At 36.4% G+C, this 16,671-nt stretch overlaps 3 protein-coding genes and 1 non-coding gene across 6 annotated transcripts; all 4 read right to left on the bottom strand.

Moving 5' to 3' along the window:
• Positions 1 to 2,333: 2,333 nt before the first annotated feature.
• On the bottom strand, positions 2,334 to 3,619 carry LOC106357517 (monothiol glutaredoxin-S12, chloroplastic). 2 transcript variants are annotated; one of them, XM_013797178.2, is made up of 5 exons: positions 3,267 to 3,619; positions 3,117 to 3,190; positions 2,833 to 2,907; positions 2,674 to 2,700; positions 2,334 to 2,581 (listed from the first exon to the last, which is right to left on the bottom strand). In XM_013797178.2, the coding sequence occupies exons 1-5, from the start codon at positions 3,536 to 3,538 to the stop codon at positions 2,505 to 2,507; spliced, it is 525 nt and encodes a 174-aa protein (XP_013652632.1). In that variant the 5' UTR covers positions 3,539 to 3,619; the 3' UTR covers positions 2,334 to 2,504. The 2 variants fall into 2 exon arrangements, with proteins under 2 accessions (XP_013652632.1, XP_022544285.1); XM_022688564.2 differs by having other exon boundaries at positions 2,674 to 2,747; positions 3,267 to 3,607.
• Positions 3,620 to 3,650: 31 nt separating this feature from the next.
• On the bottom strand, positions 3,651 to 3,724 carry TRNAV-CAC. Its single transcript has one exon. It is a non-coding gene; the product is annotated as a tRNA-Val (tRNA).
• Positions 3,725 to 3,860: 136 nt separating this feature from the next.
• LOC106357518 (zinc finger CCCH domain-containing protein 21) lies at positions 3,861 to 6,096 on the bottom strand. The gene is made up of 8 exons (XM_013797180.3): positions 5,654 to 6,096; positions 5,408 to 5,492; positions 5,152 to 5,292; positions 4,964 to 5,055; positions 4,646 to 4,834; positions 4,436 to 4,566; positions 4,259 to 4,361; positions 3,861 to 4,197 (listed from the first exon to the last, which is right to left on the bottom strand). Exons 1-8 carry the CDS (start codon positions 5,822 to 5,824, stop codon positions 3,997 to 3,999), a joined length of 1,113 nt encoding a protein of 370 aa, XP_013652634.1. The 5' UTR covers positions 5,825 to 6,096; the 3' UTR covers positions 3,861 to 3,996.
• Positions 6,097 to 7,931: 1,835 nt separating this feature from the next.
• LOC106357519 (myosin-13-like) lies at positions 7,932 to 16,507 on the bottom strand. Of its 2 annotated transcripts, XM_013797181.3 has the most exons (38): positions 16,083 to 16,504; positions 15,551 to 15,676; positions 15,319 to 15,462; positions 15,099 to 15,244; positions 14,822 to 14,987; positions 14,673 to 14,731; positions 14,417 to 14,576; positions 14,163 to 14,312; positions 13,961 to 14,088; positions 13,752 to 13,898; positions 13,563 to 13,664; positions 13,348 to 13,405; positions 13,170 to 13,271; positions 13,056 to 13,093; positions 12,839 to 12,965; positions 12,573 to 12,743; positions 12,358 to 12,489; positions 12,162 to 12,274; positions 12,021 to 12,081; positions 11,792 to 11,948; positions 11,510 to 11,703; positions 11,283 to 11,402; positions 11,093 to 11,191; positions 10,777 to 10,989; positions 10,521 to 10,681; positions 10,319 to 10,430; positions 10,129 to 10,242; positions 9,877 to 10,047; positions 9,640 to 9,789; positions 9,387 to 9,548; positions 9,182 to 9,292; positions 9,003 to 9,073; positions 8,813 to 8,912; positions 8,681 to 8,737; positions 8,520 to 8,576; positions 8,358 to 8,438; positions 8,203 to 8,273; positions 7,932 to 8,084 (listed from the first exon to the last, which is right to left on the bottom strand). In XM_013797181.3, the coding sequence occupies exons 1-38, from the start codon at positions 16,083 to 16,085 to the stop codon at positions 7,967 to 7,969; spliced, it is 4,452 nt and encodes a 1,483-aa protein (XP_013652635.1). In that variant the 5' UTR covers positions 16,086 to 16,504; the 3' UTR covers positions 7,932 to 7,966. The 2 variants fall into 2 exon arrangements, with proteins under 2 accessions (XP_013652635.1, XP_048593078.1); XM_048737121.1 differs by having other exon boundaries at positions 8,358 to 8,576; positions 16,083 to 16,507.
• Positions 16,508 to 16,671: the final 164 nt, after the last annotated feature.

Below are 16,671 nucleotides of genomic sequence, written 5' to 3'. Positions count from 1 at the left end.
TGGTGAATGCGGTTTGAACGGTGCGGGACAAGCATTTCAACTACGGTGCGGTTTTAACAGTTATAAAAATATATATATAGTATATATAAAGATTTTTGTTACTGTTAACTGCGGGGCGGGGCGAGACGATAGTTACCATTTGAACATTTGAAGCCAATATGTTTGAAATTGGCCCGAATGGCCCAGAGTAAAAAAATTGTGCCGAAAAAATGTGTGGTCTATGACCCATTCACTTTAAAAAAAAAAAACAGAAAAGGAAAGAATCAAAAATTTCTGTCTCGATGTAATATTATTTTCTAACAATCGTAAAATCGTTTCTTCTGGAAATTAGTATTAAATTATATCATAAAAACGATTTGTAACCATCCTAAAATCGTTAATATTAATTAAAAAATAGATCAAAATATTGTTACCCAAAATCTAGTTAGCATGTTAAAAATATAATATCAGAGTATAAACTACTAACAAATTTTGGAGTATACCATAGGAATCAAATTTTATCATTATTTGTTTTGATATTCTTTGCGTAAAAATATTATAATCAAATCTGGAATATAATATAGGAATCGAGTGAAAAGCATTGTTAGAGTTAGGGTTATGTATCATAGGAAGCGAATCTAAACTATTGTTAGGGTTTATGTTAAGTATTTTGGGGTCTAGGTTATGAATTTCGGAGTTCAGATTCACCTTTTAGGGATTAGCACTCGCTAACTTTTAATATTTGTCACCTATGTATCAAAAATGTGAATAATGCAACATTCTACCTGCATAAAATATTCTTGTATGTATCAAGTTTATTCAGAATATTGTTGAATTCCCATACTCATAACAATATATTCTCACAAATTGATAGTGACATGTGTATGTATGGTATAATGCCAGTGAAATCATACCTGGTTTATAATGGTTATTGTGGTCGTTAGATTTGGACACACAAATACGAATAGAGGAAACGTGAGCCTATTATACCACACTGTTAATTATGATGGACACAAATATAATTAGGAAAGTGGGCCTATTATATCACAATGTCAGCGAGCCAAAATCAAATTAAAATGGGGAATTAGGGGTGGGCGTTCGGATATCCGTTCGGGTTCTGGTTGGGTATTTCGGATTTTCGTGTATTTTAGTATAAAGGTGTAGAACCATTCGGGTATTTCTGAACTTTGGGTCGGGTTCGGATATTTTTAGTTCGGATTCGGTTATTTTGGATCGGGTTCAGATATTTAGATTTTGAAAAAAAATTAAATTTTTCATTTCTCAAATTTCTTGTATTTAAAAATATAACTTTCACTTAACTATTTTTTATTTTTAATATATTGAATGGTTAATAGATTTGGACATAACATTTTGAAACTAAAAAGACATTAATTTGGTTATTGTTTTTAAATTTTGGATGTAATTTTTTGTTAATTCTTGAAATTAAAAGTTTGAAATGCATTTTAAGTGAGTAGCAAATCATTTTCTTTGTAACTGTATGTATATTATATGAACTTAAAGTATGTGAAATATTAATATAAATATTTTATATAAAATGTGAGATGTGAGATGTAAACTAGAAACATAAGGTTAATTATACATATGTTCGGTTATCTTCGGATTTACATTCGGGTTCAGATATTACCCGTTCGGGTTCGGATATCCAATCTCTCCTAATTCAATACCCGTTCGGATATTTTGGTACTTCGGTTCGGATTTCGGTATGAGTTTTTTGGATTGGATTCGGGTAGGCTTCGGATATCGGGTAAAAGTTAAGATAGACAAATATTTAAATATTTAGCATATGAAGGTATAATATTACAACATTAAATTATATCTATTTAATTTATACAATATATAAATCAAATGGATCATCTACTGTTTAAAACTTTAAATCAAATTATTGATAGTCTAATAAAAATTTCTAATAGACCAAAAATTTAAATGATAAAATTAAATATTAAATGTAACGTGACATTCTAAGAATATGTCCATTAGGTCTATTTTAAAAAAGATCAAGTTGTCACTTTTATTTTAATAGTTTAGATTGTCCACCGGAGAATTGGAAAGTTTATGGTATAATATTTGTAGTCTCTGGTCAAACAATCGGAGGAGCTACGTGGAGATTCTGGTTTGCAGCAACCACATCTTCGTCAGGCCTCTCCAATTCATAAGAGCCGATATCAGGCTGTGGTCCAGTTCTCAAAGGTGAAGAGCGCAAATATATCGACCAACAATTACGCATTGGACGAGATCGAAGAAGTCAAATGAGATACTTTTTTTGTCTTCGTCTGTTTGTAATCGTGAGCCAAAACGTATGGACCAAAACTGGCTCGATCAAACCCCCGGTCTAGTAACAGAAACCAGCATGCCTGTTTATTTATTCTACTTCCATAGGTTCTTATGAAATCTCTATGCAGACAGTAACGTTAAAACACCAAATCATGTCAACTTGAAGAATTTTAATTCAGAGGTTCTGATAAAACAAAAAGGAAACGTAACCAAATCTCCAACCAGTTTCATCCCTAGGTCCGACCGGTTTTGGCATTGGCCTCAGCTAACATTGGCTCGAGCTGTCCTTTATTGTACAGCTGCAGCGTATCTGTGCAACAAGAAAGATACGGAGATCAAGTTATCAGAAAGAAAAGAAAAAAAAAACACAAGCTATCGAGAAAGATCTTGAGAGTGTTGTACCTGAGCAGCCACCAATGTGCTTGCCTCCTGGTCATGAAATACGAAATAAGATTTGTAAAGTGATGGAGCAGTGACTAAGATAAGATGTCAAATATAAAAAGGTTGGTGTTTAAGAAAAATCTAATTTGAGGAAAGTAAATGATGAAACAACAAACTAACCGATGAAAACATTAGGAACAGTGAATTGTCCAGTGAGTTTCTCCAAGACAGTCTGCAGCTGCGACCCCTCTGCACCTGAAAATGTTGGAAAAACAATGGTGAGAATGTGTGTTCGAAGCGATACCATGAAGCAGAAAAAGGTTTGGCCATAATAAGACAGAACAAGAATCATAACAAGTATAAAGTAGATGCAGAGTAAAAGGGAAGCAAGGACATTGTAATTAAATCTAATTGGGCAAAACAAGTGAAGCAGAACCATATAGAATAAAGAAGTAGGGAGATACCAAGTTGATCGAGTTCAACAACGAGTGGCTTAACTTGAAGCCCATTGAACAACGACTTCACTTCCGACGAGTATCTTCACCCAAAAAGCAAAAAAAAACTCAGGTCAACCAGTCTCCAATTGAACAGAGAAGAGTTCCGAGAGAACCTACGAGCACCAGGATTTGGAGTAGACAACCACAGGGTTTTCTGCTACAGTCGTTTTAACTGTCTCCTCCAAGGAAGATGACGATGATGACATGGCCCTGACGGAAGAGCCGTGGTGCGGTGGCCACGACACGAGGAGCCGGAGAGGTGTGGGCTTAATAAGGCATGTCCTTAATACGAGGGAGCTTCTTAACATGGACAAAGAGAATGGCCGATTCGAAAAAAACAGCGACGTCGTCGTCGATCTCAGGCTCCCGAGATTGGCTGATGCGGCCATGGCAGGCTGCGATGATTCTTCCTTCTCCTCTTTCTTTCTTTCTTTCTTTCTATCTCAGCAATTTATTCCGATTTCTCTTCTCTTAATTTCTCTCGCTAAAAAAAAAAAGATATGTCTGAGCCCGGGTTCGAACCGGGGACCTCTAGTGTGTGAGACTAGCGTGATAACCGACTACACCACCCAGACATTCTGATCTTTCTTGTTCATTTTTATAATAAAACATTTAATGTGAGCCGATGATGATATGACTACATACACAACATTAAGAGCAAAGAACCAAAAGAAAAGAACACTGGTTACCAGTCCTTGATGAGAGACATTATTTAAGAGTAACGAGTTTATTCAAACACCTGCAAAATAGGTTTTTGTGCGTCTGTAAAATCCAAACCATATCAAAAGTACACAAGAGTAAAACGTGTGCTTTCCTCTCTTCCACCTCTCACATTTTAATTTTCCTCTCAAGATGATGATCCTTCACTGTTTGGCTCACGAATCTGGATCGATGTCTTCGACAAGCTTGCTTCCAGTTCATCAAGCTCATCCATGTCCAAATCATCATCATCGTCGTCGTCGTCTTCTTCATCCACTTCTTTTGAAGACTGTTCAGCAGCATCACCACTACTCTTGCTTGTCCCTGCCTCTGTTTCTTTGCTCTTTGCCTGAGAAATAAAATTTTAGATTACGTTTAACATGACTCGGTCTGAGAGAGAGAGAGTTTACCTTCTGTTCAATCTCTTCCTCTTCTTTTTCCCTCTCGTATTCTTCAAAAGCCTCAGCATCGTCCACAAACAAGCTTGCATTCGACAGAAACAGCTCCCGACCACTGCCATCACACACGATGAATCAGCTCAGCTTACCAGGAACAAAACAATCGAAAGTGATGAATGGTGGATTTACCTCATACGGTCGTTCTTAGCTCTCTCAGCTTGAGAAGCAGCCAGACCTGCATCTCTCTCAGCTATCTTCTTCCTCTTCCATTCCATAAATAGCGCAGGTGTCATCTGTGTCGCCGTTTTCAGTTTTGCACGCTGTAACATTACAACAAGAAAACAAAAGAATCAAGCTCAGGGTCCTGGTCCTAGCAGATTGGGAAAAACAGTATCAAACCTCATTCTCGATTTCTTCTTCAACTGGCATCTTTTGTGACTCCTCTTCCAAGAGAGCCTTCATTTGAGATTTAAGGATATAGCCAGGTGGAAGAGCGTGCCTGTAGTGACACTCTTTGCCACCATTGGGGCAAGCCCAGAACCACCCATACTGTTTCTTTTCCACCGCGTCCAGAAAATACTTGCATACCTATAATTTCGGTAAACATATTATATAAAGTCATATATTACGAAACCAGAAGCCTTGAATACAACATGTCTCAACAACCACCCAGTAACAAGTTTTGAGATACAGCGAGAGAAAGAAGAAAGCACTTACAATATCAGTTGGCTTATTCTGGTTATATTCATTTTTCTTCGATTCCACAACCTTTTCAAGGGTCTCTTGATCCCATTCCTCCATATCTCCATCTTAAAACAAATATTAAAAAAAATAAAAAATCAACATAAGACCATAAGGGATGTAAATAAAAGGGCACTTTGCTGCTGCACTTGTGGTGGGTTTACCTTCATCACGCTTATCGCTGTAAATATCGATCTTCTCACCCTTCCTCTGAATGTTCAAATCATGAGAGAATTTGCACTTGAATCCCTTCTGACACTGCCCTGCCTTGAAAAACTCACACAGGATTGACTTTGGATCCACACCTGCCACAAACCACCACCAAATTCTATAAATACATCGAAACAACACAGGGAAGACTGAAACTTTACAGCAGAGCATTTAGTTAATGGAAAAACAAAAACAAAAACAAAACATTACCTACAGGAACTTTAGGCTGACTAATGGCAACCTTGAACAACTCATTCAACTCCTGTTCTCTCGCTTTCTCTTCCTCTTTCTTTTTCTGCCCTCAACAAACATAAATAAACCATTTTCTTTTGGTAAGAGCTTAACCGAAGAAAGAAGTGACTGTTACAGCAACAAACTATCTCTCTAACTCCAAAGCATCAAGAAACTCAAAATCCCAATTCCATCAGAATATTAAAGGAATGATTTGTTCGTTACCTTGGCTGCAACTTTAGCTGCGTCGGGTTTAGGCTGAACAGATTGCTTGAGACTCTGGACATACTTCTGAACGTTCTTGCTCTTGTTCTTGTTTTTCAGACCGAATGTTTTGTCTTCCACTTGCTTCTGCTTTTTCGCCAAATCAGCCTTTGGTTGTTGCTTTGGAGGCATCTTCTTCGATCAAATCAAATCAAATCCAAAAACACACAAACTTCTTCTTCTCCGATGTATATTCGACAGGGTTCTATAGCTAATGTATCAAAATTAGGGTTTTTAGGATTTTGTTTGAAAATATAAAAAAAAAAAATCAAAACCCGAAAAAAAGACCACAGAATCTGAATCGAACCAAAAAGGCGGAGATTCAGATATTTTCCCGTGACGCAGAGACCCTAAATCACCTATTACCGATCGAGATAGGAAGCAAAAAGAAGATGAGACATAAAGGAACAACATTTGCCTGGTAATAGCAGCTATACTCCACAGACACTTCGATGTTTGGGCCTTTTAAAGGCCTGCCTATATTACGGCTCGCTTTAATTTGAGCCCATTCAGTTTATATTTTTCTTCTAAGAACAACATTCTTTTATGTCCATGATTTCAATTAACTCTTCTTTTCTTCTTTTTTTTGTCAACTTTCAATTAATTCAATAGAGAAAAAGAGCACAAATAATATAAGTACACAGCTAAATGCATGTCAATTTTTTTTTTTGACAACAATAACTAATCTATGATAAAGAAACTACCGGTTCGGAAAACCAAACCGTTGAGGTAGAATCAACATAAAACACAGCTGAAGGGAAACTCCGAACACCTCGTGCAAGCTTGTCCGCCACTAGATTGGTTGCTTTTGGTATATGTTGAATCTTGAAGGAAGCGAAGAAACACTTACTGCGTCAAAACTCTTTCATGTGTGTAGCAAAAGCTAGCCATTCGTCTGGTGAGGATACCATCTTCATCAATTGAGAACAGTCTGTTGCAATGCATGTCAATTTACAACAACAAAAATATCATTGATTTTTTTCTACTAAAAGCATACTTTTTTGTACAAACTATATACCATATGGGTGGAGAATGGAGACGACATCTTCTCAGACCCAAACATAACCATAATAACTACTGGTGCACTTCACTTCATTTGATATTTGAATGATCTGACGAAGTCCATTGTATTGACTAATGACAAGTCCATAAGCCCATGCAAATACGATTTTCAAGCAAGTAGATTTGAAGAAATATCCCTACTTGTGTCATTGTGAATGTGACCAAGAGAATTGCAGCTCTCCTCCTTCAACATTTATGAGTCAACCTCAAACTTTTTTTTTTTAATTTACTTTCTTTCAAAATAAAGCTCTGATGAGCGATTACCTTCCTTTTTGTAATTGTTTCATATCACTAAAGCTTATTTGAGCATAAATCTATTTTTTAGCAACATAAATTTATTTTTGCTTTGGAATTGCTAATATTTAACTACAATAAATAAAAAAATATTAGAACTGAAATAAAACTTATAAAATTAGATAAAGAAGGAAAATAGATAAGAAAAAGGGCAATTGTCAATAATAGCACCTTTTGAAGTTTATGTCTCAAAAATAGCACTAGAAGGAGAAAGTCACAAAAATGACATTCATTAAAAGGTAAAATATCCCTAATACCCTTGGTTTAAAATTAAATAAACAAACAAAAATAAATAAAAATAAATAAAATAAAAATTAAAAAAATGAAAAAAAGATTTTTTTTTATATAGTTTCAGATTATATGTTTTCAGATTCGAAATTTTTACAATTTTTTTTTTCGAAATTTTTTTTTTTTATTTTTTTTTTCAAATTTTATTTTTATAATTTAAAAATACTTTTTAAAACTGTTTTTAAAATTTTTATTTTTTATTTTAATATTTTTTTTTATAAAATTTTAAACCCTAATTCCAAAATCCCACCCCTTAACTCTAAACCCTAAGGTTTGGATTAATTAACCCAAGGGGTATAAATGTATATTTACCTCTTTAATGAAACCTATTTTTGTGACTTTGAACTTTGAGTGCTACTTTGGGAACATAAACTTGGTTTGGTGCTATCCTAGTCTTTTTCTCTAAGAAAAACTGCACAACACCAACAAGAACTGACCATGTCTTTTGTTTTCTCCCAGCAACACAAGTTATATAATTAAGCTCTCTGGGATAATTAGAGAGAGATATGTAATGAGAAACAAATAAACAAACTGGCGAATCTTTAAAAATTCTTCAGCCATTTTCTCTGAGATTCTTCCTCCTATATTTTTTTTGTTAAAAGGGGGCAGTTTTGGTTTCTATGAATTGCACTACTGCAAGAAAACGAAAGATGGGTTCTCCACAAGTTCCTCGGCAGGTTTCACTTGGGAAAAGTCCTTATCTTGCATCGAACTTGATAAGTCATCGATCAACATGGACATGCTGTTGCTGCAGGAGCCCAAAAGGAAACGGTATTTGTTTAGTCAAGGTCATCGGTATTTGATATTCATAAGCAGCAAACGATATTCAAAGTTTCCTATATTACAGTAAGAAGATAGATACTTACCTAGAATCATCTTTTAACAAGAAGTCGCTGATGTCTATCAGTATCATAACTTTTTCCATGCTTTCGATCACCTGATTGATCGATCATCAGAAGATCAAAACTACAAGAGACAAAGAATTAAAAAAATTACAGCAGTATTTCCTCAGAAAGCTTACCTCTTGATCAACACTTTCTGTGTTGTAGATTTCATCCTTGTACAGAGTACACAGTCTGAAATGCTGCTGTATGCTAAGGATCTGAGTCAAGGAAAAAAATGGTGTCAAGCATAACCACAAACTCAAAGTCCAACAAATGAGTTGGTTGATAGAGAGACTTACTGGACACAGATCATTTGCAATATCTTCGTATGAGATTCTGTCTTTCTTATGGATGAGCTGTTGATGTGAGAAAATGCAAACTCTTACTTAGATTCAAGCAAAGTTTAAGCTGATTTGCTTAAAAGATATTTCACAAATTCAAAAACAAGTTTAGAACATACCAAGAATCCAACAGCTTGTCTGGTATGTTTTAGTACATCCCAGGATGAGCCAGCATACTATCAAAGGCAAGTCGCATAGGTGAGACATTGTGTTTATTGACAACAACAAAATAAGAAAAAGGAAAGTAATACCTCTTCATTTGTTTCCGAACACCATTTCTCTAACTTATCTAAACCATATTTTGCATATTCTCCATTGATAAATGAACAGTTGTCACGTCGGGTGACAAGGCTGCAGATCAGAACAGTTACCTCGTCGGGTCAAAGTATGCTTATATAATAAAGATTCATATTCCACAATAACAAATAAACAATCTCTCACCTGTTAAACAGTTGGACATTGATGAGTGAGAAGGCCTGAGAGAATATAGTCTGGATAAGAACCGTAGGAACCTGTAACAAGAATAAGCTAAATAAAAATCTCTTGACATACATTAGAGAGCAGAAACTTTTTGTACCGGGGTCAAAATTTTGATAAGAGTGGAAAAGAGTTTTACATACAAAGTTATCTTTAAGTGTGCTTAGCAGTGCATCTAAGGCTTCAGTAATCCCTTCCCAGTGTTTAGCAGTGCTATCAGATATCAGTGCATTCCCCTTATAGGTAACTGGTGCCTAGAGAGAGAGAGAGAGAGAGAGAGATTCTTTCATGTCAGCTCAAAACACATACATACAATGAAAAGTAGAGAAGCATTGTTGATCATAGAACCTGGATGCAGAGAGTAAGGAAAGTGTTCAGCTCCGTTTTCAGGTTATCCCAGATAATCCCAATAATGTTTTCAACATAGGCTGCAAGCTGCTGCTTGAAATGCAGAGCTGGAACCTTGGCATCAACTGGCCGAATCGCTTCAGCCGCTGGAGAACGGAAACCCTGGTAAAATAAAACGGTAAGAATTGTTTTTTTCTTTAAGTTTTTTGGGGGAGCAAGATAAAACAAAAACGAAGATGATTATATTATGTACCTTGGTCATCCACCAGACCAAGGAAGGTGAGTTTCGAAGTGGAGTATTATCCCCGGTTCCACCAGATTTTAAGCTTTGTTGGAGCATGAACAGTAAGGTCGAAGTATTGGATAACCAATATGCCAAACTAGCGTTGTCTTCTTCTTCATTCTGATAGTAAGAATCATTGATCATTCAACACTGGCATAAAGAGACTTAAAAAAGAAAAGATTTGTTTTATGGAAATGAACAATGTACCTTGATAGCTGAACCAATCATTTGAACAAGACGATCAAACAAATTGGTTCTTTCTGCTTCAAAAGATTTCCAATGAAGAAGACATCTGTAGATGGTAAATGCCGCTACAGGCTTCCCCTGACTGAATCCAACACTTTTTGTGACACAGTTGATTAAGGCATCCACATCCTCCTGTACCAAGAAAAAGAGTCAAATTCAATCTCTCTTCAACCAACCAAAGACTGGAAGCACATAATGAACTAAACAACATACATGTCGAGGATCAAAACGGGATCCCCTCGGTTCTTGAACCTTTGCTGGTGTGGTAAACATAGTTCCCTGCAGAGACGCATTTTCTTCGCTAGGATGGTGGACATTTTGCAGGTTCTGCGCCAACAATAGCTAATTAGGATGATAGATTGAGAGAGTCATTTCAAATATTTCTCTAGATATGTCTGTCTACCTTTACTGGAGTAGAAGGGAAATGTCCTGATGCTGTCTCAACAGGTGTGCTTGAGACAGATTGCTTCAAAACTTGATTTTCATTTTTCACATCCTCTAACATCTTTTGTAGTCTGCAAATGGAGAAAAAAACGCATATGTGAGGTACGGAAACCTTAAAACCTCTGTGGAAATTCAATAGCTAAGAGGCCAATAGTGAATACTTGTCCATGGCTGTCTTCAAATCAACGATTTTGCTTTCAGCTTCCAAAGCCTTGCTTTCAGCTTCTAAAGCCTGCTTCAGTCTCTCCTCGCTAATTTTGCTTGTCTCCTTGAATTTCTTCTCTGTTTCATCAATCTTCTGCTCCAGCGAAGTTACCATGGACTGCATATGAAAGAGAAACAAAATTCCAAACATTGCTTTGGTTTTCTACAGCTTTGATATTCCAAAAATAGAAAAGAATAGCGCAAATTCCATACCTTGAGGTTTTCGTTTTCACTCTTGAGTTTCTCCACTAGCTCAGTGTCAACAATAGGAACCTCCTTTACCACAGTAACCATTTCTGCAGTCTTTTTCGCAGCTTCCACTTCCTTTAAGAGAGACACTTTGGTTTCCTTGAACTGGTCTTGTATTTCCTGCAATGCCAATTGCAGTTTCGCATTTTCTTGTGTTTTACTTTCTTCCACGTCCACCTACAACGTCAAAGCCACAATGACAGGTTGAAGAATTTTTTGAATCAGTATCCAGAGATAGATTTTTAGAAAGAGGACAACGTTCGAGGATGTATAATCTGACCCTCAAGCGTTTCTCTAGCTCCAGTGTCAACTTGAGATCTTCCACTTGCTCCTCAAGCTTGCTCTTGGCAGCTTGTAGGGCTCCAGTTTCTTTTGCAGCCTGCAGAAAAATATGAAAGCGTCATTGCAGCAGTTTTTCATTTTGTTCAGAACAATCATTAAACTAAAATATCAAAGGACATAAGGCTCACCATCTTAAGCTCTCGCAGTTCTTTACGGGCTAGCCTTGCTCTCCATGCACTTTGTGTAGTAACCGCTGCTTTCTTCAGCTTCTTGTAGTGCGACTCGGCCAGGAATCTACGGCAATTGATCTGGTATATATGTAATGAAAAATTAAACTCAAGAGTCTAAGAGAAATATGGAGGGATGAGAAAAGCGTGCAAAGCTCAAAGATGAAAAGAAGAGAAGAGTAAGCCACCTGAATAACAAGTGTGGCCTTGGTCTTCTTTCGTAGTGCATTGCGAGCAGACATGCCGCGCAAACATGACTGAACTGTAACAACAGCTTCTATGTAAGTACGCCTCTCAAGGTAGATCCGCAAAGCTCTCTGGATCTTCAAAGCAGCCGCTTCTTTTCTGCGCATGTCCTCAAACCTATGTCGAGCAAGATGACCTGTAAAATGATGGATAACAAAGCAAAAAGTAAATGCAACACTCCAATTTGTTCTCTAACTAAATAAAATAATTAAATTATCATATACCTCTGCACACAGCCTGCATATTTATTGCAGCTTTGATGAGAAGGTAGGAGCGGAATTTCCACTGTATAATTCTGGCAGCTCTTCCTAAGACCTCAGTCCTCCGAGAATCTAATTCAGCCATCTGTCCAGCCATGAGGAGAACCTTCGTCTTTCCAATCTGCAAAAACAAGAACGTTAAGGTCCACGTTAAAGCAGGATAAAATCAAACAAGCATTCATCAAATGAGCACCTGGTATCCTTCGAGTCCAACTGCCTCCAGAAGTTTCTTGCAGGCTTCTTTCTCATTATAACTAGTAGGAACAAGCCTAAAGTTAGAACGTTTTCAATACCTTAGGTAAGCTTTCAACCTTTGAGTTGAGAGAGTTCAAACCTCTTATCCAAAGTAAGAGAAGCTGCTAGGATACTAAATCTGTCCAGGAATTCATCAAAAAGTTTTCGTGTAGGATATCCAGCACGACAAATCTCAATTGCCTCCATCATACCCTGTAAGAAAAAAATGCTTATACAGAAGTTTAAAACTTGCACGGAAAAATTAACAAACCAGAAAAATGGTAAGTGAATCTCACCCCACAACGTAGCTGTTGCAGGACATTTTGGTTCTCAAAGATAGAAGGTTTCAGAAGATTATTGGGCTTAACGCAACGAATATAGCGAGGTTCAGTAGTACTGAGACGTTCAATCAATAATGCTAATTGTTGCTGCATAAAGTAAAGATAATGACTTCAGTAATTTTGAGATAACGATTTGTCTACATAATAAAAGAAAAAAAACCTCATTCTACCTTAAATTGTGAAGCTACAGAAGAGAACTTTGACTGTTTGCTAGCATCTTCCATTTCAAGAGGAAATAGACCTGCAATAAAAGTGCATCTAGAAGCACCAAGAAGAGCCTGATGTTCAGCGACAACATAATCTTTGTTCTTTTCCAGAAACTGTTCGGTCTGATAAGTGACCTGAAAACAAACAAAAAAAACTCGGTTACTTTTAGTATTTTTAGGACATGATTGTGTTATTAGAATTTGAGAGCTAAAGCAGGTTTTCTACTCACATCACCAGCGTAGTGGCAAACTGTGAAGTCAGTACGAGCTAATTTTGGCTTGCGGAAGTACTCGTTCTTTTTGAATGTTTCATACATCTTTTGAGAAAATGTTTCATGTGTTGATCTTGGGAACATGCTGCAAGATGAAGTTATGCAATGTCAATATCAAAACACCAAGACAGAACATGCGGATTAATAGCAACTGGAAAGCTCTTAAGACTCTTACCAAGCCTCGTCCAGAAGAGCAATAATACCACCAGGTTTCTGAAAGGTGAGAGAACAGTGATGAGCATGCGAGTAGTTATTCACAAAGAGTTCGCTTATAAAACTAGTTAGTTACCTTCTCAATAAGTTCCAAAACATATCGATTATCTGGGAAATCGATGTGGTTCCACTCAATTTCTTCTTTCTTGTACTCATCTTGTTCCATTTTTAAGACGTGCTGTCCAAGGAAAGAGGATCATGGATCAATACTATAAGGCAGATATCAGAAGAGAGAGATCAGAATGCAGACAAACCTCATTAAAGTGGAACTGAAGTTTCTCATTGGTCAAATTGATGCAAAATTGTTCAAAGCTGCAAAAAAGTGCATTTGAGAAATAATGTGACTTTTCTGATAAAAAAAAAAAATGTGACTTTTAATATATCCATTGCTTCCTAGAGTTAGATACATGTCACCATGTGAGTCTTTTGTTCCATAGGATTTTACTGAACCGGTTTACTGCATACGCACCTGTTTGTCTTGAAACTCTCGAATCCATAAATATCAAGCACTCCGATCATGTTTTTCGAGTCAGGATCTTGCCCAATTGAATTATTGATCTTGTTAACAATCCTACAAAGAGCAATAAGCAAAGAGTTAGGAAAGTAACATTTTGGGAAACAAGAAAGAGAACCATGTGCTCGGAGATACTACACATACCAATCAAACAATCTTGAGTATACAAATTTTGCCAAAGCATCTCTGCTCAATGCTGCAGATTCAGGATCCAGACATCTGGAAAGTGTTTCTTCAGGTGTCACCATTACACGTTGGCAAAGAGAATCTTCCAGTGCTTGCTCATCACACCTGCCGAAATATAAAGAGTCATGAATAGCTTATTTTATCATTCAAAGTCATCAGTGACTTACATGAAAAGCTCAGCTGCAATCTTCAGTGACTTCTTGTCTTTTGGAGCTGACGAGTCTGTTTCTTCTCCGTTTGTAAATTCTATGTTACCTAGATGAAGAATAGCCGCCAAAATTCGAAATATTGCTTCCTGAAAAGAAAGTGATATCAAATTACACTCATATGTCACCACTGTTTTACTAGCAGAAGGGAACAATAAACTACCTGCTCCTCTGAGCTTATCCCGACAATGCTCATTGCTTCTCGGGTTTTAGTATACTCTTTCGAATCATCCATCCCCTCTAACTTAATACAACGAGACTGATTCAGATAACGGTATGTTGTTGGATCCTCTAGCTTAAGTTTTCTAGTGTCCTGTCAAATAACAAAGGGTAAATGAGAAACAACAGGACAATAATTTCAGAGGTATGGGCTTAGACGACACTAGAAACGTCAATGAAACTTCAAACTTTCAGTACCTCTATTGGTGCAGCACAAAGCATGTAAAAGCAGTGATAGTTTCTCTCATAATCTGACACTTGGCACACCCTTGATCTCTCTAACAAATAAGTCTTGATAGCAGCTCCTGATATCCTTCCCCTTTGATCGAACTGAATCTCCACGAATTTACCAAATCGACTGCAACACGATAATTTTTTGATTATAGAATGAAAGTTCAGCCAGCGGATATTCAGTATGAGAAAAAAGTTATGAAACGTGTGTGTTCCCATTCACCTTGAATTGTTGTTTCTGACTGTTTTTGCATTCCCAAATGCTTCTAGAACAGGATTTGACTGCACAAAGAACACAAACCATTCATGTCAAAGAATGATCTTTTACAAATCCACAAGTTCTATAATAAAAAAAATATTGCCATTACATACCTCCAAAACTTGATCTTCAACACTCCTTCTGGTCGAGAGATCATTGACAGCTCGACCTCCCATCTTAGCCAGATATTTCATAAGCGTTTTAGCAGTCTCAGTCTTCCCTGCTCCACTTTCACCACTTACCAAGATTGATTGACTAACACCCTCATTAATCATTTGTCTACACCCACCCCAAGCATGAAGAAGAACAAAAAATGTAAAGCAGGAAACAACCTATGATGAATGGAACAAGATAGAAAAGGAAAAAACTTCAAAGCTCAATGAAAGGTACCTGTAAGCTGCATCAGCAACTGCAAACGGATGAGGCATCAATGATCCAAAGGGAGCTCCTTTGTAGAGTGCAATTATATGGTCATTGTAAAGGTTCTCTAGTTGTTTAAAAGGGTTCACCGCAATCAATATATCTCCTGTGTAAGTCTAGTTAAAGAAAGCAAAATTTCAGTCCAAATGTCTAACAGAACCAACAAAACAGAAAGGTAAAGGAAGCTCACATATATGTCGTCTAAGTGATATCTTGATTTCAAATTCTGGAGGACTCCTGGTTCATGTAGATATGCTAGCGTTGTCATGTCGGCCACTCCAGAAGGAGGAACTTCCATATCTTTTGGATATGTGTTTGAAACTTTGACAACAACCTGAAAAAAAGTATGAGAAACAAACCAACATACACAGATTCCATCCTTATGCATAGTCAAAGTGCATCTAAAGTCTGGGTACACATACCGTCTTCCCTGAAGTACATCGGACCTTGATATCAACTCCATTAACCTCAATAACTTCACCATCTAACCATGCCTCCTCTGGATCTTCCACCCAAACGAAGGAGCCAACTTTAACTGTAGAAGAAGCCTGAAGCAAGCAAGAAACTCTTAATCGTGACAAAAAAAAAACACTTTAATTAACGGAAAGTGAAGACATAAAACAGTTTAGAGGCTTAACGCTCAAGAACTAGACCCCACAAAATAAAAATAAAAATTAAAAAACTAAATAAAACGAATTAAAATATTCACAATGAAATCAACAAATGATAAAACCTTAAAAACATCAGAAACCCTTTTTCACTATGATGTTCATCACTGAACAATCACTTTTCCAGGTACATTGAAGCCCAGAAGAAGCAAAGTACGTTGAAACCCAATAATATAAAACAAAAAAAAAATGTATCAAAAGCCTTTGCCGTTTGAAACTGAAAAAAAAAAGATCAAAACTTTGAAATCGAAATGTGTAAAAGAAACGAAACCAAAGATTAGAGTACCATTTTCACCGGAGATTTATCAAATCAGAAACCCTTTTTCACCCTAAGCGAAAGAGATGATTCTAGCAACAAAGGATCCTTCACTTGCTCAAGCTGGAGAGTTGAGAGCTAATGCAAAACAAACATAAAAAAGAAAATCTAAACTGTAATCTTATATAGAGTTGGGTATGTGAGAGAGCTTAAAGGCATTTGAGCAAATTTGGAAGAAATAAATTGGTCATGAAGAAATGATAAATCTTCCTCTCTTTTTTTATGTTTGGTTTTGTCTTATAATTTCGTTTTTCTTTTAATGTCTTCTCTGTTTCTTAGTAACATATATTGCTCATTAAGAAATAATCAATTCCTGAAATACCCTTCTTGCTACCAACAAATAATCATCTCTATTTTGTTTTTTGTTTTTGTTTTCTATAACTAAAATAGTCAAATATAAATTTTCCAAAGCAGGATATATTTAATTCTCTTTTTGCTTTTTCTTTTGTCAACATCTCTTTTTGCTTATTATTGCTTATTTTACTCAAAACACTATGTAAAACATCAGATTCACATTTTTACAAATACCATTTTTGAATAAATATATTTCTAAATACAT

The sequence above is a fragment of the Brassica napus genome, chromosome A7, assembly GCF_020379485.1.
Source record: "Brassica napus cultivar Da-Ae chromosome A7, Da-Ae, whole genome shotgun sequence".
In the NCBI taxonomy this organism is placed as follows: Eukaryota; Viridiplantae; Streptophyta; class Magnoliopsida; order Brassicales; family Brassicaceae; genus Brassica; species Brassica napus.
The sequence above is the reverse complement of the archived record's forward strand: the minus strand, read 5'-3'. Positions and strand labels throughout refer to the sequence as shown.